Source organism: Ranitomeya variabilis, chromosome 5 (assembly GCF_051348905.1).
Source record: "Ranitomeya variabilis isolate aRanVar5 chromosome 5, aRanVar5.hap1, whole genome shotgun sequence".
Lineage (NCBI taxonomy): Eukaryota > Metazoa > Chordata > Amphibia > Anura > Dendrobatidae > Ranitomeya > Ranitomeya variabilis.
Window position 1 is genome coordinate 64,750,437 of NC_135236.1, and position 25,719 is coordinate 64,776,155.

General features: G+C 45.8%; 1 protein-coding gene across 2 annotated transcripts in view; it reads left to right on the top strand.

The window, feature by feature from the left end:
- The window catches only part of DOCK5 (dedicator of cytokinesis 5), a 115,519-nt gene that overhangs the window by 672 nt on the left and 89,128 nt on the right, over window positions 1-25,719 (top strand). Inside the window, exons 2-3 of one of the 2 annotated variants that reach the window (XM_077262105.1) lie at window positions 5,850-5,933; window positions 19,116-19,156. In XM_077262105.1, coding sequence (XP_077118220.1) covers window positions 5,850-5,933; window positions 19,116-19,156 — 125 coding nt within the window. The remainder of the gene's footprint in view (window positions 1-5,849; window positions 5,934-19,115; window positions 19,157-25,719) is intronic. The other variant, XM_077262106.1, reaches the window with a different exon arrangement.

Genomic DNA, 25,719 nt, shown 5'->3' on the forward strand with positions numbered 1-25,719 from the left:
TTTGCCCCTGAATCACAACCCTTGTAGCTGATGGGTGCACCTACAGCACCCTGAGGAGACGTTTCACCTTCCGTGTCTGTCCCGCTCCTTTGATCACCTAAAAGCAGGTGTAAGCTGCAGGGTGCAACACGAGACCTGACCATAGTAAAATGTTGTAGAATCTAGCTCCAGTCTTATTTATTTATTTATTTTAATTTTCAGTCTTTAAAAGCCGTAATCGACATTATTGAAATCAAGACTAATAAATTAATTAAATCCATTTTTCATAGGAATGTCTCATGTTGGGGTACGTTCACACTGAGATTTATTCCAAGGAGTTTTTTGGAGCCGAGTTTTGATTGCAGAGTTTTTGCACTAAAAACATCAGTTAAAAAAAATAATTAAAAATCTAAGTGTGACAATGCTCTGACTTCTGTTTTTCACATATGTCTGTTATGGCTTTGGGGCTGCTCACTTGTCCATGTAGTTTTGCTAATGTGCGCAAACAAAAAAACACAGATGTTTGATTTTTATCCGATTCACGGATATATCACGCCCATGGGCAGCACAATGGCGTAGCGGGCAGCGCAATGTCGTAGTGGGCAGCACAATGTCGTAGCGGGTAGGGCAATGTCGTAGCGGGCAGCTGAGTGTCGTAGCGGGTAGCGCAATGTCGTAGCGGGCAGCTCAGTGTCGTAGCGGGCAGCTCAGTGTCGTAGCGGGCAGCTCAGTGTCGTAGGGGGCAGCTCAGTGTCGTAGGGGGCAGCTCAGTGTCGTAGCGGGCAGCTCAGTGTCGTAGCGGGCAGCTCAGTGTCGTAGCGGGCAGCTCAGTGTCGTAGCGGGCAGCTCAGTGTCGTAGCGGGCAGCTCAGTGTCGTAGCGGGCAGCTCAGTGTCGTAGCGGGCAGCTCAGTGTCGTAATGGGTAGTGTAATGTCAATGTCGTAGCGGGCAGCTAAGTGTCGTAACGGGCAGCTAAGTGTCGTAGTGGGTAGTGCAATGTCGTAGCGGGCAGCTCAGTGTTGTAGCGGGCAGCTCAGTGTCGTAGCAGGCAGTACTGTTGCTCTACTGCGCTGGGGTCTTGGGTTCAAATCCCACCAAAACAACATCTGTAAGGAGTTTGTATGTTCTCCCCGTGTTTGTGTGGGTTTCCTCCTGGTTCTCTGGGTTTCCTCCCACACTCCATAGACATACTGATAGGGAATTTAAATTGTGAGCCCCAATGGTGACAGAGATGATAATGTCTGTAAAGCGCTGCGGAATATGATGGCGCTATATAAGCAATGCCTAATAAATATTTAAACTCAATGGGTCGGTGAAAGGGAACCACAGAGACGGATGCCATGTTTGTGTTAACCGAGCGCTGCCCTTTTTTAACTATTTAATGGATATGAGAACCCTGGATTTTTTTTTTGCGGACAAGAAATATGGATGATTACAAAAAATCACCACAGACCACAAATGGCTGAAAATGAGATGTCCCCCGCTGATGGGAATCAGTACGTTTTTTTTTTCTTGTTGGAATAAAAAAAAATTTCCGCACTTGGACCCTCACAACCTAACATATAGGGCTCGTTCAGATGAGTGTGTGCTCGGTCTGTGTGCTCTGCGGACCCAGTATAGCCAGTGTACCGGTCCACTTGGCCGAAATACCCAGCGGTTGCCTTCTGGTCCTGTTGGGTGACCAAGGTCGCCATTTATATGGGTTGTACCCCTTTAAGCAGATGTGTTTTTGATGTTTAAGACAGCGGTCTCCAACATGGCCACCTCAGCAAGCTTGCTGTTTGTGCTGTTTGTGATTGCTGGGAGTTGTAGTTCGTCAGCAGCTGGAGAACCATTGCTTTTTTTAGCTAATGATTTGAGGAACTGAGATGTAATTGAGCTCTACACGGAGTTTTTTCTAGTATGACGGCTTCAATAATGATCGTCGTGGACCTGTTAAGATACCAGCGGGCGTCATGGTAAGGAAGTTGTGGTAAAAATGGCGTTACTGCAATTCATGTGGTGACTTTAATGTTTTCCTATGAGAAAAATTTTTTTAATTTATTGTACACGAAACCTTTTGCAGAGCAATTACTAGTTTGTCCTTTCATTTTGCGCTAATTTACACAGAAAGGTATAAATCATTTGTAAAGAGTGAGGGAGAGGTATCAAATCTAGGGCAAAGAGGAGTAGCTGCCATTGGCAACCAATCAGGTCCCTGCTCTCATTTTACAAAGGGCCTTTGAAAAATAAGAGGCAGAATCTGATTGGTTGCCATGGGCAACAGCTCTAATTTTCCAATTTTGACAAATCCCCACTTGAAAGCCACTCTCCATTTAATTACTGACAACTATAAAACGTTATAGGTGTCAGAAACGAGCGCTTCATGTCTATGGCTGTCATTGGATCCAGCGACACCAGAGTAGTCATATCGCCTATGAAATATCAGCTGAAACGAGTCGCTCTTGAAGCTGTGCTATAATCACAGTGGTTCTAAGGGTTGTATAAAAAAATAAAAATATGGCTGCTTTCTACCCGAAACCAAGACACTCTCGGTTGCTATGGGTAACTAGGTCTGTGTTTCTGTTTTGCTAGGCCCAGTAACTAAAGGGACCAAGGGTGAATAAGCCGCTATGCCGTGTACGCAGTAACAATAGCTCTCTTTTTGGAGGACATTGACCGGCATTAAAGGCCTAGCCCAACAATAGACATTTATGGGATGTCCATAGGATATGCCATAAATTGATTTGATAGATGCTGGTACCATTTATCTCCAGAACTGGGGTCCCCTGGAACATGCTCCACCAACTCTCTACTCGCAGGTGGTTAACGACCATTTGAAACAGGATCCCCATTCTGGAGATAGATGCGGGTCCATTTCTGGGCATCTATCAAATATAGGATGTGCCATATATGTTTGATAAATGCTGGTCTCGCCCATTGAACCTGCACCTATCTCTGGAATTTGGGATATTCAGGACATTCAACGCCAGGTCTCCACTTACCGCTGGTCGTGCGTCAACCATAATTTGGGATTCCCATTATGGAGATAGATGTGGATCCTGCACCTGTCAGACTTAGGATGTGCCATAAATGTTTGATAGATGCTGGTCCCACCTATAGGACCTGTACCTATCTCCCGGTGCATGTGTTGCCAGCTCTCCACATACTGGTGGTCGTACATCAGCCATAATGGGGGATTCCCATTATGGAGATAGATGTGGATCCTGCACCTGTCAGACTTAGGATGTGCCATAAATGTTTGATGGGTGCAGGTCCTATAGGTGGGACCAGCATCTATCTCCAGAACTGAGATCTCCGGCACATGTGTCACCAGCACTCCACTTATTGGTGGGCATGCATACACCAGCCAAAATGGGGGATTTCCTTTCCGGAGGTAGATGTGGGTTCTATTCTGGGTCCCGCACCTATCAGACATGCATGTCATAAATGTTTGATAGATGCTTGTTCCATCTTTAGGACCTGTACCTATCTCCAGAACTGGGGGTCTCCCGGCACATGTGCCGCCAACTATCCTCCACTCACTGGTGTTTGTCCCAATAGAACCAGGGGGCTCAGGATGAACAATGCTCAAGGTTTTAACTTTATAGGAAATTGCTGCAATGCAGGGTTTAATGGTAAGAAAATTGAAGGCTTGAAGCAATGCGATCCGTCCAAGGAGCGGTCAGGAGATGACAATGATCCAACTTTCCTACAAGATGTGCCAAGAATGGCTTTCTTACCAGACGCTTAAAAGCTTTTTCACAGTGTGTGGCCTCTTGAACTAACTAAAATTGTGCAGCGACCAATATGGCCGTCAAGAAAGCTCCTGCCCCTATCCATTGCTGCAGAAGTAATCCGCTTTGACACTCATGATCTAAGGAAAGATGGGTGAATACTGTAATTTGGCCATTTAGCTATTTTATTTTTTTTTGTAATATAAGACTATTCATACAGGACATATCGATTGTCATTCCCGCGCCTGTCTCTTCTTTCTCGCAAGGTGTAAAGTTCAGAGGTCTTTCTTTTCTTTTGCTCACGGTAATCAGGAAACTTGAGTCACTTCTATTCACTTGTTTGTCATGTCGGCTTCCATTGATTTAGCAATAAGTGTAATATCTCCGCTCAGTGACTGCCAGCACAGGAAGTTATTGGTCGGCGTGATAACAATATAGATAGAGTACTGGAAACAAGGGGGCCGAGAGCCCGGAGTGTTGGGCGGGTGGAGGCCGACTATTATCATAGTGCTGTTATTATGAACAGCCGCCATCTGTCTGCAACCTGCAGTTACAGGACTTGTCAGCCACTGACATTTTGATATGTTTTAAAAAAACTCTCCGAGTGCCTTAAATAAAAAAATAAATAATAATGCCACCCTCATTCCTATTTCAATGCTATCTGGGTCCTCCGCTGGTCATCGGTGACCAATGTGCAGGAAGTTCTCCGCCATTCCCAGTACTTGCTGTTGCATCTAGATGGACATGTGACAGCTGCACCCAATCATTGTCTGCAGCAGTGACCAATGACCGACACACACACTTTTTGTTGGCCCGGACTGATAAGTGACCGCTGTTGCTAATCACTGATCTCCGCAGTGATCGACGCTTCGTGTTTAGCCCAGACAGACGTGGTCGCTGCAGTTAATCACTGGCCGGAAACAGTGATGAACAGGCGAGAAGGGCAAATTTGCTCTGTACCCGCCTTTTGGGCCAGGCAGATGTGGGACTACTGTACGAAAACGGTCAATGTGCTTCCTGGTGAGTACGGGCAGAAGTGACCAACACGCCAAAAGTACACAACTGGTCTCTGCAGTTTGTTTTCTGTCTGGATAGATGTGACCACTGCAGCCAATCACTTACTCCAGATGGACATCTGACCACTACAGCCCGTCACCTATACATAATACCAACTGTGAACCTGGGAATTTTCAGGACGTTCTAGCCTAACCCGTTCAGGACAGCCCCCAACCCACTACCCCTTTGCATTTCAGATCTCTGTTGAGAGTTCCCCTTAAACCATGCCCCCTTTAATCCTGGGACATTTTAGTGACTATGCTGTGACGGTTTCCAAAAAATCGTGACCCTTCCTGAAAGTCGGTTACCAATATGCAGGATGTAGACATTCATTCTCTGAAGGACCTGTGACCCATGAAGTCAATCGCTGGCCTAAGTGGCGATCAAAGCACGGAAAATACGCAGCTGGTCTCTATACTTGCTGTCCTATCTGGACAGACAGGAGCCCCTGCAGCCAATCACTGGCCGCAGTGCTGACCATTGCGTTACTGTTATCGCCAGTGATTGGCTGCAGCAGTCATGTGCCTGAAGTAAAGAAGAGACTGGTAGGGGACCCAGCAAGCGTCTGAACAGGAGTGTTGGGGGATGGGGAAGGTGGATATTACTTAATAAAAAAAATATATATATATATTTATTTATATTTTTTCTTATTTTTTTCAGTGCCTGCTGGGCAGATGAAAGCTTATCCCTTCTGTAATTACATTTTTAAGAGCCCGGCTTGCTGTCTGTGAATGGGTACTTGCATTAATTACGTCTGGTTAGATGTAATTAACTATTTAGTTTTTCATTCACTGACAGAAAGCAGAGATCTTGAAATCTAGATTTGATTCATTGATGCATAAAATGAATTAGACCGTTTCTGGACTTTTCATTACATGGCAGTAAACATTCACGTTGGCCATGATGGGTCTGTACGTAGCTGCCTGTTCTCGTTCTAGATTTGGATCTTTGCTTTTTGATCTCGTTACTGTGAGGATTGAGCACACATGTCGGAACGGATAGGAAATCACTTCCAGATAGCTCGTCTTTGATATCTTCCTTTTCTATGTATTAGGCTTTGTACCGCTATAATAAATGTGATATTTCTTTTCTCCGCAGCCGTCTACAACTTCCAGGCGACACATGGAGAAGAGCTGAGCCTTCAGGTCGGGGATACTGTGCAGATATTGGAGACATATGAAGGTGAACACTACGCTCCTTCTTTGCCATCTTTCAAGCACACTTCTGTCTTTGGCCCAAGTTCAAGAAATCCTTTTTTTTTTTTTTCCTGTCTAAAAAAGGAATTAATTAGTGTGACAGATCGTATGACGGAAAATAGTGGTGCCCAGTGGTCATCACTGACTTTCATGGGGTCCTTCAGAGGTTTCGCTAGATTTTCCAGCATCTTGATGGAATCTGCAGCGGAACCTCCAACACAGATGTGAACGAAGCCTGAAAAGGTAGTTTTCCAGAATTATTGGGAAATTTCCTTGATGGACATTAGTGTTAGCTACTAGAAATATTGTACTAAAAAAATGCCGCTCAATAATCGGCACAGTGATGAAACAAAATTCCTCTTAGATGCCAGGATTCTTTCTTTGAGAAGATCAAAATGCATTCGCCCATCAACGTGTTTCTTGATCATACTGATCTTCTCATCAGGACATAACCTTATTGTTAGATACCGGAGTAGTCCTAGAATTGACTATGGCAGATAAGAACTTCTAATTCCCTTCAGATGCATCAGCAGCGTCCTCCTATAAAAACCTAAACCCATCAGGAGCCTATTGGACGCTTGTAGGCCATAGGATGGACATGGTCCGAGAGGAAAGAAACCAGTGGAAGGAGAGCTGGTGGCTGCCAGGAGGATTAGAGATAAGTTGGGTCCATGTAATGAAGGCACTGGTGAAGTTTACAGGAAAAATATTAAACCGTATTGCCCCTTAGGACGATTTCATACATCTGACATTCACCGGACCGCCATGTCTGGACCGGTCACTGCTCTCCTGACCTGAATTGAGTAGTTCTGACCTTCACGATTCAAGAATGGATCGGCGTTGGGTCTCCTCACCCAAACTCAACAGCCTTATATATGCATGTGGCCTACGGCAAATGTGAGGCTGTTGAGGTTAAGTCAGGAGACCCGAGGATGGACCATGTATGCAGCATGTATATCAGACGTGTGAAACCGGCATAATAGGAATAGCCAAGACTTAGGAAATATTCCTCCAGCTGCAAGTTATTGTATTCTACCAGCCAGCTGGTATGGGTGAGTGCAAAATAATGGTCCTTCAAGACTAGGCACACCTTCTCACCGAATATTAATTGTACATTTGCTTCCTAAATGCAAAGATAAGAACCTTTTTAGATCATCTTCATAAAAAATGATTTTCTGCTGTAGTGTGTGACTGTCTTAAGTCATCCTTTATTGAGATTAGTGATCTGCAAAAATGTTACATATTCATCAGAGCGCCTGACTGCTCTGTACACTTTCCTTCCTCCCTTTTCACGTGTTAGATATTCCAGTAGAGAGATGTTTGTACACAGATCTCCATAGTGTGGAGAGGTGAGAAAGTACGTGCAGTTTCAGGGAGAGTGTAGAAAATATTCTGTAGATAAGGAGGAAAGCGCATGAATAGGAAAAAAATTTAGGATAGAAGCCGTGCTGATATGTGGTCTAATGAAGACTGCAGCACCTTGGATGCACAGATCACAGATCTCATATCCAGCCTATATTCCTGGGAGAGACACTCACACAAGAGAAAATCTTATACTTGGATCAGACTGTAAACTGCTTATCAAGGGGTCTGCAAATATAGAACTGAAGATGGCAGACTGAAACTTAGTGTAATTTTATTAGCTAACAATAACCAATAATATATGTAAAATTAAAATCACTTTTTTCTATACCAAAGGTGTCTCACAAGAATGTGCTCTGGGACAGTGACAGGTACAGAGTATTGTGTGACAGAGGGTAAATACATACTATGGTTGACTGGTGTGACCCTGTGAAAAAGGATTTGACAAGGCCTATGATTGGGATTTGCGTATCTAAAGGGGTATCTAACATTAACCAGTATAGTTGACAGGTCTTAGCTTAGTGATGGTCTTTTGCCTCGAACAGTCTGATGGCTAGCCAGGGGGCACGCTGAAGCACCACGCCACGTGAGACCAAAAAATACCTCTTAACTGCGGACAAACTGGTTGGACCTTCAATTTTCTCCAGTCCCTGTAAATCCATCCTACTTTAGCTGCTATGCCCAAATTCCCAGTGCAGCTGGATTGTGTGACACTATAGAGCTTGGTGGCACCCGAGGATGTAAAAAGCACCAGGTAGGGCGCTCCGTTTTGCCTTGGCTATGGGGCGCTGTCTATGGTCATGCTATAATTGCATTGAGTAGATTTCATCAACAGTATATATAATATATGTTAGTACTTGTGGAAATCGATAGGTACAACTGCCAGGCATCCATCCGTGCCAAGAAGGAAGGAAAACAAATACCGGATTAAGAATCAGGGAAATTTATTATTGATGTTTTTAAGGACGCCCAGAGACTGCTGCTGACAGACCGAGCTACAAAACAAGAAAAACTGGGTCCAACGTGTTGAAGGGGTTTTCCCACTACACATGCTTCTAAATGCTGGTTTTAGGTCACCTGAAGCTCTCGTTTTGGGCCTCTTGGGTAAATCTGAGCACTTGGCATGAAAGTGTATGGTATCAGAGAAGAAGCTTAAAATGCCTTTTCCGATAGTCACTTGTAGGTAAATGAGGGTATCAATACAGGTCTAGTAAAGATCTGGAACCTAGGCTAGAGATAGCCGAAGAGATGACATGGACAAAGATACAAGAGGGGCTTCCATTTATGTCTATTACTGTCCCTCATTGCCCAATAGTGCTCCTGTTCCTATAGACTTAGGTCAACAGGCCCCTTAGTAGGCCTCAGTGTAGCCAGTCTTTTATTCTTCATTGGCCACTTTAGCCTTTCGTTGGCACATTCGCCACCCAAACCGACTGTCTGTAACTCAACAGTCGCTCAGTCTCTCCGCCAGCTGACAGGCTTATCTGTCTTAGGCTGCTTTCACACGTCAGTTTTATGGCGTCAGGCTCAATCCGGTGAATTTTGAAAAAAAACATCCGTCGCAAATTGTGAAAAACTGATGCTACGGATCCATTTTTTGCCAGATCCATCTAGCTGATATGGAGAGAGAGAGAGAGAGAGAGAGACCCTAGAATGGAAAATGCTACGGAGCATGCTCAATTTAAAAAAACTGAATCCGTTGCCGGATTCAGTCATTTGACGGATCCGGCACCATAGGCTTCCATTATAGCAAACACCGGACGCCACCAGATCCGTTGCTGTCCTTTTTTTCGACAGACACAAAAAACGTTACTATGTCTGTTTTCTCTGGCCGCCGGAAAACCAATTTTCGACGGATCCGGCGAAAAACGGATGAAATGTGAGGCCATCCGTCACAGTCCATCACTAATATAAGTCTATGAGAAAAAAACGGATCTGGCGGCAACTTTTGCTTGATCAGTTTTTTTCAAAATTTTCCGGATTGTGACTTATGGCAAAAACCTGATGTATGAAAGCAGCAGTGGGCTGCACTTGAGTCTTGCTCCACCAGCTGACAGACTTATTTTTCAGAGGCTGCACTAGAGCCTTGCTCCACCAGCTGACAGACTTATTTCTCAGAGGCTGCACTAGAGCCTTGCTCCACCAGCTGACAGACTTATTTCTCAGAGGCTGCACTAGAGCCTTGCTCCATCAGCTCACAGACTTATTTCTCAGAGGCTGCACTAGAGCCTTGCTCCACCAGCTCACAGACTTATTTCTCAGAGGCTGCACTAGAGCCTTGCTCCACCAGCTCACAGACTTATCTCTTGGAGGCTGCACTAGAGCCTTGCTCCACCAGCTGACAGACTTATTTCTCAGAGGCTGCACTAGAGCCTTGCTCCACCAGCTCACAGACTTATCTCTTGGAGGCTGCACTAGAGCCTTGCTCCACCAGCTCACAGACTTATCTCTTGGAGGCTGCACTAGAGCCTTGCTCCACCAGCTGACAGACTTATCTCTTGGAGGCTGCAGTTGAGCCTTGCTCCACCAGTTTACAGACTTATCTCTTGGAGGCTGCACTAGAGCCTTGCTCCACCAGTTTACAGACTTATCTCTTGGAGGCTGCAGTTGAGCCTTGCTCCACCAGCTGACAGACTTATTTCTCAGAGGCTGCATTAGAGCCTTGCTCCACCAGCTGACAGAATTATGTCTCGGGGGCTGTGCTCGAGGTTTGCTGCACAGTACCACTCAGACTCAACATTTCTCAGCTGTGCTTCTCATGGCAGTTATAAGTACCGTAGGTTAATTTGGCATTAATAGCAGACTCTCTCCTATGGCCTGTCATGCCGTCTGTTCTCATCGTCATAGCACGGTGCTTGCCAGCACTTTAGCTTTGGGCTCTGCATGGGCTGCACTGATACTTGTTACCTCGTCCTGCAAAAGGGCACCTAGGAAAAACCGACCGGGTTTGGCCAGCAATGAATGACATAATACATATGATGACAACTTCAAATTGACCACACAACAAGTGTGGGACTTCAGGATTACCCACTTGAAAACATAAAAAAAATTGGGTTCAAAGTGGAAAAAATCACTTTGTCCAATCATTTCCCCATCAACAGACCCAAGGCAAAATGGTACCGGATCTGACATATGAGACGCTCATGATGTACAGACGCCTAATAAATAAAATTTGCAGTAAAACCAAGATATTAATGCAGGCCTGTCTCTGCAGGTATCTACGCTGGGCTGCTCTACTTGCTCTGGCAGCAGGCATCGGGGAGCTGGCAGCGGCACACCCATTCTAATGACTTGTTAAAAAAGCGGGGTCACAAAAATGCAGAATTCTCTCTTTTGTCTGGTGGGTGACCCGCTCTTCCAGATTGATTGGATTTGATGTCAGTTCATATATATATATATATTTGTTTATATTATTATTTTTTATGTATATCATATAGCGATGTGCCTCATTTTACCTATTTGGTTTGGAGGGACTGTGGGCAAGGATTCCTGTGTATACATGATCTGCTGGTATTGTACTGTGATTTTCCCCTTCCGTATGGCATTTCCTTGCTCTAGGGTATTTATTTGGACTATTTCCTCCTATACAATATTCATGAATCATGCACCTGATTTTTTTTGGCTGTATCCACGTTTGTTTTTTTTTAACCAAGTATGAATTTTTTGTGATTTTTGTAATAAAGTGCGATTTTTTTTTTATTTTTTTTTTTTAACTTATTTTTTTTTTTTAAATTATTTTTATTTAATCATTACTTAGTGGCCGGTGCACGCTCCATGGTTTAAGTATATTGAATTTTCCCTTTTCTTTAAGGTGCATTTAAATAATCCAATTGGTGAATAAGGGTGCTTTCATATTGTGTCTAGGGTCACGTTTCCTGGTCCTTTCGGGGCATACGTCTGAGCCCCCAGCAAAACGGAGTTATGACGTATGTGTTGACTAGGCCCTAGACTGTAATGGCGCGTTATTTTCTGGAGTGTACCTCTACTGGAGGCGGACATTTAGATGTAGTAGACTAAGTCTTGAGTGTCTGCCTTTTGTAGGCGTACACTCAAAAAATGAGGCACGTCAGAACGCACGTTCACCCTGCCGTCACCATTACAGTCTATGGCCCGTCGGCGCATACATCCAAATCCCATTTTGCTGGGAGGTTCGGACATATGCCCCGATGTGGCCAACTAAGCGCAATGTGAGACCACCTTAGTGTTCACGGGACCTCTCGTTCCTCATGATCATGTCAGGTTAGGGACACGCTAAGACGTTCACCATGACAGTGGGCTTCAAACAGTTTGATCAGAATGTTAACGAAGAACCTTGTGGTCTGTTTTGTAAATTTTTGCCTCAATTGATCAATGCATGAGTTTTGCATTTGCGGTCCATGTTTTTTTTGTCTACAGTTATAGCATATGTTGGTGATCACCCTATATATGAGCAAAATGTGGATGATTGGATCGATTTCATCATTATTTGTAGCAAGTTGATCCATGTAAAACTGGGAATGTGCTGCTGGGGGGGGACAGAACAATCCTATTAATTCTGTTCTCATCGGCCTGTAAACTATCGCTAATTATCTTGTATATAGTCGTTTGGCCCAAATTACCCCATCTAAATGAACCTGTAGGATCTGAACATTCTGATATGTGACTTAACCCCTTTTTCATCCTCACAGTATCAGGAGTCTAGTAAGCTGAGATAAGAGGTCGTGTTTGCAGGGTCTTTAGACAACAACATGGGCTTAGCTGCCTGTTGTATGGAGACAAACAATTTGATTTCTTGACTAATAAAATAGTAGATCTGAAGGGACAATAAAAAAAATCTATTTTTGACCCCAGGAAATATTGAAGTGACTTAGGTATTTTTTTTAAGTATATTTTTATGGCTTTGATTTTTTTTTATGTGCTCTGCTCCACAAAATAAAAGGAACACTTAAATAACACAATGTAACTCCAAGTCAATCACACTTCTGTGAAATCACCCTGTCCAGTTATGAAGCAACACCAATTGTGAATCAATTTATCCTGCTGTTGTGCAAATGGAACAGACAACAGGTAGAAATGATAGGCAATTAACAAGACAACCTATATAAAAGAGTGGTTCTGTAGGTGATGACCACAGACCATTTCTGTGTTCGCATCCTTTTTGGCTGTTGTTTTGGTCACTTTTGCATTTTGTCATTGCTCTCACCACTAGAGGTATTGTACATTAGCATGAGGTGGTGTCTACAACTCACAGAAGTGGCTCAGGTAGTGCAGCTCATCCAGGATGGCACATCAATGCGAGCTGTGGCAAGAAGGGTAGCTGTGTTTGTCAGCACAGTGTCTAGAGCATGGAGCAGATGCCAGGAGACAGGCCAGTAGACCAGGAGATGTGGAGGGGGCCGTAGGAGGGCAATAACCCAGCAGCAGGACCGCTACCTCCTCCTTTATGCAGGGAATAACAGTGCCAGAGCCCTGCAAAATGACCTCCAGTAGGCCACAAACATCCATGAGTCTGATCACTGTCATAAACAGACTCCATGAGAGTGGTATGAGGGCCTGACATCTACAACACCACACCATGCAGGGCAATTGGCATTTGGCAGAGAACATCAAGATTGGCAGATTTGACATTGGCGCCCTGTGCTCTTCACAGATGAGAGCAGGGTCACACTGAGTGCATGTGACAGATGTGACAGAGTCTGAAGATGCCGTGGAGAACATTCTGCTGACTGCAACATCCTCCAGTATGAGCGGTTTGGCAGTGGGTCAGTAATGGTGTGGGGAGGCATTTCTTTTGGAGAGCCGCACAGCCCTCCATGTGCTCGCCAGAGGTAGCCTGACTGCCATTAGGTATTGGGATAAGATCCTCAGACCCATCGTGAGACCATATGCAGGTGCCCTGGGTTCCTTCTGATGCATGACAATGCTATGGACTGGCCTCCCCGTTACCCAGACCTGAATCCAATTGAGCACATCTTGAACATCATGTCTCATTCCATCCACCAACGCCTTGTTGCACCACAGACTGTCCGGGAGTTCACTGATGCTTTAATCCAGGTCTGGGAGGAGATCCCTCAGGAGACCATCCTCCGCTTCATCAGGCGCATGCCCAGGAGTTGTAAGGAGGTCATACAGGCACGTGGAGGCCACACACACTACTGAGCATCATTTCCTTGTCTTCCACTGAAGTTGGATCAGCCTGTAATTAGATTTTCAACTTTGATTTTGAGCATCATTCCAAATCCAGACCTCCATGGGATATTCATTTTGATTTACATTGATCATTTTTATGCTTTATTGTTCTTAACACATTCAACTATCAAATATTTCATTCAGTGACATCTAGGATGCGGTATTTTGGTGTTCCCTTTATTATTTTGAACAGTGTATTTATAATAACCCAGTGAAAGCTCTTTAAATCTCCGCTTCCTTCTCAGGTTCCTTTTGTGTATGTGTGTGTGTGTATATGTATATATATATATATATATATATATATATATATATATATATATATATATATATATATATATATATATATATATATATATATATATATATATTGCAGTTTATATTTAAGTGTCAGTAATTAAAAAAATTTAAACTGGGGGTTACGGATGTTGCCAAAAATGTTCAGTTTAAGCGGAGTACGATTAAAAACGTTTTTATAGAATCACATAGTGTAGTTTTTTTTCTTTTCTCAAATACTTAATTTTACTTCTTGAAAGTTTCAAACATGCAAAACATGAACAACAAACAAGGCCTCAAATAGCTACTTAATCCTATAACTACCAACAATGGAAATAAAGTACAAAAGAAATATATCAAAATATACCCAAGCTTTATTAACAATCATTTTACAGAAAAACGTATAAACCCCCCCATAAAACCCACATAGAAAAAATAGCGACTTGCTTTAAGAAAAAATGAAAAAAAGTTGACTAAGGAAAGTAAAAGAGGCAAAAACTAAAACTTTTACTAACGCATTTCGGGGTTTTGGAAACGAAAAGTTCTTCTTTGTAACTTTTGAAAAGTGAACAGACAGATCTTTCATTGTATTATATTATATTAGATGGATTTTGAGATCACTGCTTCCTGTCATTTATGGAGAATTTTAACTGTTTATTTCCAGGGACTAAAAAAAAAAAATCTGGCTCTCCATATCAAGTGATGGACAAACATATGCGCAACTGGCTCTGATATCTGTATGGATATATTCACACTCGGCAAGTTTTCATACATAATAGCAGTGGGATTGTGGAGCTGTCCTGCGTGATCGTCCGTTCTGCGTGATCATCCGTTCTGCGTGATCGTCCGTCCTGCGTGATCGTCCGTCCTGCGTGATCGTCCGTCCTGCGTGATCGTCCGTCCTGCGTGATCGTCCGTCCTGCGTGATCGTCCATCCTGCGTGATCGTCCGTCCTGCGTGATCGTCCGTCCTGCGTGATCGTCCGTCCTGCGTGATCGTCCGTCCTGGGTGATCCTCCGTCCTGGGTGATCCTCCGTCCTGGGTGATCCTCCGTCCTGGGTGATCCTCCGTCCTGCGTGAACCTCCGTCCTGGGTGAACCTCCGTCCTGGGTGTGGAGAAACTGGGTCAGTGGGTGCTCTCGTCCGCTGGCCCGGCTGTCTTTAGCAAGACTGCATGGACCACGGCTCATACCACTGAACGCCCGCTCTATCTCCCCGTGGGCAATACACTACACAGACAACACAGGGTTAAGGTAAAACAGTGTGGCAATACTTTATTGAACCACAACACACAATAGCAAACAAAACAATCTCACCATGGCTGGAATTGTTTGGTTACATGGGTGCATATAAAATATTACTGCGTCGCCACGTAGTTCCAGTATGACATGATGTCAGAGCTCCCAGGGTCACATGGGCGCATATAAAAGATCACTTCGTCTCCATGTATTTCCAGTATGACACGATGTCAGAGCTCCCGGGGTCGCTACTCCATCTGTGGATGAACGCACAAAGAAGGGATAACGACAAGCACAGGGAGATGACCAAGAACTGTCCATAGAGTCCATACAAGGTCCAAAGCCAGTTGACACGAGAGTCACCACCTGGCTTATCTGACCATCTCCATGGAACCAGGCGACCAGCAGGTCCCAACCCTGGCTTTCTCTAAACATATCCATGGTTCAGAGATGGTCACTGGATCAGATCTGTGTCCTTCCAACCGGAGCCGAAAACCCCTAGGTTGTATCCTATAGAATCCTAGATCAGTGTCCCTCGTGATGGGGCCATGATGAATTGGCTGCAGTCCTTTCTCTTGTCTGTTGGGTGGTTTGCAGAATGTCTCGCTGGTAGCTCTGTATTACTTTAGACTCTCAAGATGTGAACTCTAAGGCCATGTTCACACTTTGCGGTGTGCTCTGCAGGTTTATCCCGCAGCGGAATTGATAAATCTGCAGGGCAAAACCGCTGCGGTTATCCCTGCAGATTTATCGCGGTTTGTTCCGTGGTTTCCGCTGCGGGATTACTCCTGTACTATTGATGCTGCATATGCAGCAATATGCAGCATCAATAGTAATGATAAAAATAATAAAAATTGGTTATACTCACCCTCTGATGTCCGGATCTCCTCGGCGCTGCACGCGGCGCTCCGATTCCAAAGATGCTGTGCCGAGAAGGACCTTCGTGACGTCACCGCAGGTCCTGCTCGCACAGCAAACCGAAGACCGGATGGCCGCGGGCAGCGCTGAGAGGTGAGTATAACATCATTTTTTATTTTAATTCTTTTTTTTTTACACTATTTATGGTTCCCAGGGCCTGGAGGAGAGTCTCCTCTCCTCCACCCCGGGTACCACCTGCACATTATCCCCTTACTTCCCGCAACGTGGGCACAGCCCCATGCGGGAAGTAAGCGGTTCAATGCATTTCTATGGGTGTAGAATCGCTGCGATTCTGCACAAAGAAGTGACATGCTGCGGGTTTTAAACCGCTGCGTTTCTGCACGGTTTTTCCCGCAGCATGTGCACTGCGGTTTGCGGTTTCCATAGGGTTTACATGTTAATGTAAACGCTATGGAAACTGCTGCGGACCCGCAGCATCAAAATCGCCGCGGATCCGCGGTAAAAACCGCAAAGTGTGAACATGGCCTGAGTCTTTTTATACCCAAGGCATGTAAGCTATTTTTAGAATTACCCAGGGTCTTTCAGTCCAACATCACGATAAGGTAAACAATGGTGATGGGATTAAGTAGCACTATTAGCATATCAGCACACATCAATAAACAAAGCTTAACACACTCAATGTACAGTCACTATTACAGACTTAAGGTGCCGTCACACTGAACAACTTTCCAACGAGAACGACAACGATCCGTGACGTTGCAGCGTCCTGGATAGCGATATCGTTGTGTTTGACACGCAGCAGCGATCTGGATCCTGCTGTGATATCGTTGGTCGGAGCTAGAAGTCCAGCACCTTATTTCGTCGCTGCTCACCCGCTGACATCGCTGGATCGGTGTGTGTGACACCGATCCAGCGATGTGTTCACTTGTAACCAGGGTAAACATCGGGTTACTAAGCGCAGGGCCGCGCTTAGTAACCCGATATTTACCCTGGTTACCATTGTAAAAGTAAAAAAAAAACACTACATACTCACCTTCTGATGTCTGTCACGTCCCCCGGCGTCCACGCGCTGCTGCAGAGAGCTTTCCCTGCACTGACTGTGTGAGCGCCGGCCGGCCGTAAAGCAAAGCACAGCGGTGACGTCACCGCTGTTACTGCCGGCGCCGCTGACACATTCAGTGCAGGGAAAGCTCTCTGCAGCAGCGCGTGGACGCCGGGGGACGTGACAGACATCAGAAGGTGAGTATGTAGTGTTTTTTTTTTACTTTTACAATGGTAACCAGGGTAAATATCGGGTTACTAAGCGCGGCCCTGCACTTGGTAAACCCGATGTTTACCCTGGTTACCCGGGTGCTGCAGGGGGACTTCGGCATCGTTGAAGACAGTTTCAACGATGCCGAAGTCTTTCCCCTGATCGTTGGTCGCTGGAGAGAGCTGTCTGTGTGACAGCTCCCCAGCGACCACACAACGACTTACCAACGATCACGATCGCTGGTCGTGATCGTTGGTAAGTCGCTTAGTGTAACGGTACCTTTACGCAGTATGTTAGATAGTATATCAGTTGGGAAGTCTGTCTCCTTGACCCACCAGACGTAAACACTTAAATTCTCAAGCCAATATACAGATAAAAAGCCAGTTCTTTTGTTTTTTTGCAAAAACATGGTTGTCTGGGAAATTAAGATACAATCTGGTTTCTTCACACTGGGTGATCTTCCGTCCTGGGTGATCTTCCGTCCTGGGTGATCTTCCGTCCTGGGTGATCCTCCGTCCTGCGTGATCCTCCGTCCTGCGTGATCCTCCGTCCTGGGCGATCCGCCGTCCTGCCTGATCCTCCGTCCTGTATGATCCTCTCTCTGGATTGCTTCCTCTGACCTTCAGTGTCAGCGGAGAAATCTCTCATCTACACCCACCCTCCTCACTAAGCAGAATGTGGCCATTGTATATAGCGGTGCCACTGGACGTGCAATAGCTAACCCCTTGTGTGCTGAATGGCATGTGTGAGGAACGTTTTTAGCATTTCTTTAGTGTCTATTGTTCGTCTCCGCGGCTTGGTGAGAATTGTACTTTCGGGCATATTAAAGAGGGTTTTTGCCCAGGATTAGAAAAACATGACTGCCATCTTCCCAACAAAAAAAAACTGCACCGATATTATCTACAAGTTGTCTCTGAATTGAATTGTACAGAACTGCAATACCAGAAACAACCTGTTGAAAGAGGTGGTGCTGTTGTTGAAAAAAAAAAAGCCAAAACACCCATCTACTTTAAAGTGAAAATACTTGTATATATTTAACCCTGTGTCAATTCTTGCTGGATTATTAAATATCCTGAATTATCTGAGAAAGATAAAGAGATGTAATATCATGCGTAGGGATAGAGACTGGTCATGGTGTATTCCGAGACCAGGATCCTTTGCGGTAAGCAGGGCTGTGGAGTCGGTAAGCCAAACCTCCGATTTCTCAATTTCCATGATTCCGACTCCACAAAAATGGGCTACGACTCTGACCCCACAGCCTTGCCAGGGCTGTGGAGTCTGTAAGCCAAATCTCCGACTTCTCAATTTCCATGACACTAACTCCAACTCCACCAAAATGGTCTCCGACTCTGACTCCATGACTCTAACTCCACAGCCCTGGTGGCAAGTCGCCTATCGTTCCTTGTTTCATGTACGATATTCAATATGTTGCATATCTACTGCGCCTGTGTAGTGGTGCCATCCCATGACGGCGTGCTATTTAGCTGTCACTGATGCATGCCCTGTCCATTTGCCTCTGCATTGTGCAGGGTCTTTTACCTAATAAGAGGAGTTCTTGGAGGACAAGAAGGCTCCCTCCGGTGTACATCCCATTCAGAAGGTGTAGGGAGCAGTTATTGAGGTGGATGAGCTGAAATCACAAGCAAAGAACCATGGAAAATGTTGTTTCTGTGGCTCCAACTGAAATGAACCAGTTGTTCGATTTCCCTGCGGTGCTCCCGCAGGTTAAATAAAGTATTACATGATGTTTTTTTGGTTTTTTTTAATCGGTTGACTGTCTGTGTAATGTATGGACCTCCTTCAGAGAATGAGAGACTCCCTTTGTATCCACTCGTAAGTTAATTGATGGACGTTCCAGATATAGGACTTTGATAGTTACATGAGGACTTTGTTTTTTTAAGGGGTTTTGTAAACCAGAGTAGACCCATAATGATATAACAAGGTAGGCATTGTCTAGTACTTTGTCATAACAGTCTGTTTTTGGACCTCTTCACAGGTTGGTACAGAGGTTTCACATGGAAAAATAAATTGAAGAAGGTGAGTCATGTATTGAGTAATGGAAATGTTATAATCTGTTGGATCTGACTTCTAAAATGTTTTTGGGGATCCTAATCTGGTTATTAAGAGATTAAAGAGTACCGTAACTAAATTTTCAGGGTTTTTTTTTTTTGCTAATTCTATCTGGCATTGAAAGTTTTATAGAGCTTATTTAGCAATTTGGTTCCAGTCTTATAAAAAAGTGCATCTAAGTGACCTCCAAAACCCTGGTTATTTCTCTGCTATTTGTCAAGCTTTTCCGTACTCCGCTACTATGCATCGGGAAGATGAGGTCTGACAGTGGAGAAGGAGGGACTTTAGGAGTATGCTTGCTGTCCTTCAAGAAATTTAGTGGCGGTATCCTCCTCTCAGGACTCGGGAGGATCGGGCTGCGCATCCTACATAAGCATTACTAAATCATGTGTCTCCTGCAGCGGCCATCAGCAGTAATTTCTCCAGCACGTTTGTACCCAGTGCTAGCGAGATTAGGCATCACTGCCATACCGTCTCTACCGGCACTACTGTTTGATCTCACTAGCGTTGAGTACAATTGTGCTGAAGGAGGTTCTGCTGATGGTCCTGTGTAGAAGACACGTGACTATGTAGGATGCACAGCACGATCCTCCTGAATGCTGAGAGGAGGACACCTGCACTTTTTTCACTTACTACCAGAGTTTGTACTCCCAGCACATAGTAAGCAGAGCACAGAAAACTCAGACAAGGAAACTAAGGAGTAAGAAGTGGTTTGGAGGCCCACTGATTCTGTGTACTCCTCCTCCCTAACTGGTGATTGACAGTGGTGGGATGACCAAGCATTCTCTTCAGAGCTGGGTGGTGGAGACTTGGGTGGTAGCCCAAAATCAGCCACGTTGTCTCCATGGGGGTCATAGAATAATTTTTTTGGCCAGCCAGTAAGGAAACTTTAGATCATTTTCTGTCCACTAAGACTAGGCCGCAGATCTCGGCAAAGATCGGTGATTTTTCCTTTTACCTCTTGGTTAACAGTCACACATTTTGCCAGGGCTGACCCAATTTTTCAGATAAAGTCCCCGTAAATTCAGAGCAAATTGTAGACCAAAAATGGATGGTGCAAATGGGTTTGGGGAGGTGTTAGGGGCATCTATAGTTGGTGGTGGGACTTAAACATCCTTATTCTGCCAGCACTAATGTTGATCAGTATATTCATGGCGCATGAAGCCTTCTCGTAAGCCCTAGAGAAGTATAACATAGTGATGATGTGGACACATAATAAACCCAGGATGAGAGAACTCTGAAATTCGGATTATTTTTATTATTTTTTTTTCGTATGTCTATTTCTGTGTATTATTATGACATTATTCTTGTAAATTTGCTAAAATGATCTCCTGCATTAAGTAATTATCAGATTGTCCAGACAGACGGATAATGGCTTTTATCTGCGGGTGGTTGAGATATAATAAATCTGCTGTGGTCACGAGGAGATGAGGCCCATACACTACAAAAGCCCAGGGAAAAACTGGTCCTTCTAGTTCTCTAGTTTGTTTTCTCCACTCTTAAGGGATAAATCTTGAAGTAAATCCAATAATTAGCCACATGTTCTTTAGTAATTAGCCACGTGGGCAATGAGACAATTTTTTGGTGGACCCAAAGTACCTCATTCCGAAATTGCAGCCACTTCTAGTCACCCCACATTAAGGCTTTTGCTCTCTTGTCTGTCACAGTGCACACAGTCATAACAACAGAGAGGCAAGCTATAGGACAATTCCAGGTGCAATGCATTTTAGGAAGTAAGGGATTTCCAGTACTAAGAGTGCTGGTAGAATGCTCATAAAGAATACCCGTCCGGTTAAATAGACTGGATCAGACCTGGGAAAATAGCAACACGCTGGCCACATCCGGCCTTCCGACTGTTCCAGTCTGGCCTGCTGACTGAGCTAGCCGAAGGGCTGAAACAGTGGCTCAAGGGCCACACCATGCCCGCCGTCCATCTGCCACCACCGCCTGCTCTCACCTTTATTTGCATCCTCAGGATGCAGACAGCGGTGAGTACATTGACGACGGAGCTGCCGTGTCTATTTTCCACCAAGGCTATGTGGGGCTCGTACTTTACATATGGAGGCTATGTGGGTGCTTTTATTGTATATTTGAGGCAATGTGGGGGCTCATCTTATATATTGGAGGCTATGTGGGGGGCTCATATTATATATAGGAGGCTATGTGGGGGCTTATGCTGTATAAAGGGGCTATGAGGGGGCTCATACTGTATATAGGGAGCTTGTACTATATATAGGAGCCTATGTGTGGGGCTCATTCTGTATATTGGAGGCTATGTGAAGGCACATACTGTATATAGGAGGCTATGTGGGGCTCATACTAAATGTAGGAGGCTATGTGGGGGGCTCATATTATGTATAGGAGGCTATGTGGGGCTTATACTGTGTAAATGGGTTATGAGGGGGCTCATACTGTATATAGGGGGCTTGTACTATATATAGGAGCCTATGTGAAGGCACATACTGTATATAGGAGGCTATGTGGGGCTCATACTAAATGTAGGAGGCTATGTGGGGGACTCATACTGTGTTTTGGAGGCTACGTGAGGGGTTCATGCTGTGTATAGGATGGTATGTGGGGATTCATATTGTACAGAGGGGGCTGCATGTGGCCTCTTATTGTATGTGGGGACTTTTACAGTATATATATAATTCTGCTCAATTTTAAGTGATACCGTTAAAATTAATATAAATAATACTATGATATTAATATTCAGCAGAATTAATTTCTGACTATTGGTTCAGCCTTCATAAGTCACTGTCTCTCATATGGCCCCTGAAGAAAATAATTTGCCCACCCTTGATCTGGATGGTACGTTACAGAGCATTAGAATGTAAACATATCCTGGGCATATCGCGCCGTGGAAATATCACGCCGTGGACATATCACGCCGTGGACATATCATGCCGTGGACATATCGCACAGTGGACATATCACGCCGGTGTGTCCACCAGCAGCACGAAGACTGCTGACATTTACATACTACAGACTTTTTCCACATGGAAATTCACCCGTGATGCCGAACTTCGCAGATTGAGGCCTAATATAAAGAGCGCCCCTCCGCCCTGCTGGAGATTTCTTTCAGTTTCTCCTTCAGTGCAGCGACATGTTTTCCTGTACTGTACTTATTCTAGAGGGACCCCGTAATCTGTGGGCTGCTAATTCTGTGTTATTTGTTGAGAAAACTAAGGAGTCTGGAAATAATGGAAGAATTCTGGGCGGTCAGGAGACTGCAGACCGAGCGTGAGCCATTAGTGGTCTCCAGTGTGAGCGGCAGTCGGGAGGTCTATTGTTACACACGCTCTGTAATTTACACGAGACAGTCACTGCCCCCCTTTAATTATATCTTAAAGAGATATCACTCAAGAAACATGAATGTATAAAACATCAAATTAACTCTAGAGTTACCTTCTATAAAAATGCCCAAAAATGTTGCTTTTGTTTTATTTAGGCAAAAAAATACTGAAATAACTGCCATTAAAAATAAAAAATACAAAAGGTATGTGACGGAACCTAAAGCTAGCAAACGCCTTTTTCTCTGCCGCCCTGTGTACTGTACATGCCTGGATTGTGTCCGGTCAGTGCCGTCGGATGTAGCTTTCCTGCACGAGGAATAAACCAGAGCAGCAGCAGCAGTATACTGCGGCCCCACTACTCAGAATTCGGTTCAGGACTGGTCGATGCACATTAAAAATAAGGTCACAATTCCCTATACTGCGGCTAGTGAACAGAGGCCCCTTACACCACTGCTGCAGTAGGACTTCCCAAACTCCCAGTAGTGACAGTAGGACTTCCCACACTCCTGGTAGTGACAGTAGGACCTCCTGTACTCCCGGTAGTGACAGTAGGACCTCCCGCACTCCTGGTAGTGACAGTAGGACCTCCCACACTGCTGGTAGTGACAGTAGGACCTCCCACACTGCTGGTAGTGACAGTAGGACCTCCCACACTGCTGGTAGTGACAGTAGGACCTCCCACACTCCTGGTAGTGACAGTAGGGCCTCCCACACTCCTGGTAGTGACAGTAGGACCTCCCACACTGCTGGTAGTGACAGTAGGACCTCCCACACTGCTGGTAGTGACAGTAGGACCTCCCACACTGCTGGTAGTGACGGTAGGGCCTCCCACACTCCTGGTAGTGACAGTAGGACCTACCACACTCCTGGTAGTGACAGTAGGACCTCACGCACTCCTGGTAGTGACAGTAGGACTTCCCACACTGCTGGTAGTGACAGTAGGACCTCCCGCACTCCTGGTAGTGACAGTAGGACCTCACGCACTCCTGGTAGTGACAGTAGGACTTCCCACACTGCTGGTAGTGACAGTAGGACCTCCCACACTGCTGGTAGTGACAGTAGGACCTCCCACACTGCTGGTAGTGACAGTAGGACCTCCCACACTGCTGGTAGTGACAGTAGGACCTCCCACACTGCTGGTAGTGACAGTAGGACCTCCCACACTGCTGGTAGTGACAGTAGGACCTCCCACACTGCTGGTAGTGACAGTAGGACCTCCCACACTCCTGGTAGTGACAGTAGGACCTCCCACACTGCTGGTATTGACAGTAGGACCTCCCACACTCCTGGTAGTGACAGTAGGGTCTCCCACACTGCTGGTAGTGACAGTAGGACCTCCCACACTCCTGGTAGTGACAGTAGGGTCTCCCACACTCCTGGTAGTGAGAGTAGGACCTCCCACACTCCTGGTAGTGAGAGTAGGACCTCCCACACTCCTGGTAGTGACAGTAGGACCTCCCACACTGCTGGTAGTGACAGTAGGACCTCCCACACTTCTAGTAGTGACAGTAGGACCTCCCACACTTCTGGTAGTGACCGTAGGACCTCCCACACTCCTGGTAGTGACAGTAGGGCCTCCAACACCACTGATAATGACTGCAAAGCCCCCCTAAACCCTTGGTAGTTTAGGTCCCACTAGAACCCTAGTAGTGACAGAAGGGCCTCCTACACCATGGATAATGACTGTAAGGACCCCCTAATGCCCTGGTAGTGTATGTCTGCCTACACCCCTGGTAGTAACAGAAGGGCTCCCTGCACCATGGATTGTGACTTCTCGGATCTCCTATACCCCTGATAGTGACAGTGGCTGCCCCTTGCACCCCTGGTAGCGACAGTGGCTGCCCCTTGCACCCCTGGTAGCGACAGTGGCTGCCCCTTGCACCCCTGGTAGCGACAGTGGCTGCCCCTTGCACCCCTGGTAGCGACAGTGGCTGCCCCTTGCACCCCTGGTAGCGACAGTGGCTGCCCCTTGCACCCCTGGTAGCGACAGTGGCTGCCCCTTGCACCCCTGGTAGCGACAGTGGCTGCCCCTTGCACCCCTGGTAGCGACAGTGGCTGCCCCTTGCACCCCTGGTAGCGACAGTGGCTGCCCCTTGCACCCCTGGTAGCGACAGTGGCTGCCCCTTGCACCCCTGGTAGCGACAGTGGCTGCCCCTTGCACCCCTGGTAGCGACAGTGGCTGCCCCTTGCACCCCTGGTAGCGACAGTGGCTGCCCCTTGCACCCCTGGTAGCGACAGTGGCTGCCCCTTGCACCCCAGGTAGCGACAGTGGCTTCCCCTTGCACCCCTGGTAGCGACAGTGGCTGCCCCTTGCACCCTTGGTGGCGACAGTGGCTGCCCCTTGCACCCCTGGTAGCGACAGTGGCTGCCCCTTGCACCCCAGGTAGCGACAGTGGCTTCCCCTTGCACCCCTGGTAGCGACAGTGGCTGCCCCTTGCACCCTTGGTGGCGACAGTGGCTGCCCCTTGCACCCGTGGTGGCGTCAGTGGCTGCCCCTTGCACCCCTGGTGGCGACAGTGGCTGCCCCTTGCACCCCTGGTGGCGACAGTGGCTGCCCTTTGCACCCCTGGTGGCGACAGAAGAGGCCCCCTAAACCCCTTATTGCGACAGTGGGGGACCCCTACAGACCGTGACCCTAACACCTTATTGGAGCATGTTTTCTCATCATTATTGGTGCCTCATTCACTCCTGATAAGTCACCACTAATAACCGAAACCATGCAGCGTAACCGCCATTCACCACAACTCCCTTGATGAGATCTTTGAGACAGTTTTCTATCCAATTACAACCTTTTACTTTTGAAGCCTACAGCCCTTAATTTACCCATTAAGTACCTGTGTGTTAAATGTGTTCTGAATCTTGATCCAGTCGATCAATGTTTGGGATCCTTTCCTATCTCAGGTTTGAACTTGATGGACAGGAGTCTTTTTTCAACTGTACTAACGATGTAGCTGTGTGTATGTGCGATTATTACATATATGATTATTACATGTGCCATTATTACATATATGATTATTATTACATGTGCCATTATTACGTACCGTATATAATTATTATTACATGTGCCATTACTACATATGATTATTACATGTGTGATGGATATGTACATGATTATTACGTTGGCAGCTTCTGTTCTGCCGTGAATATATTGTATGATGAATCATTTTGGGAACTGCATGTTCCTCTGTCGGGCGCTCGGTGTATAATCTGCAGTGCTTTTCTGTACCATTAGGC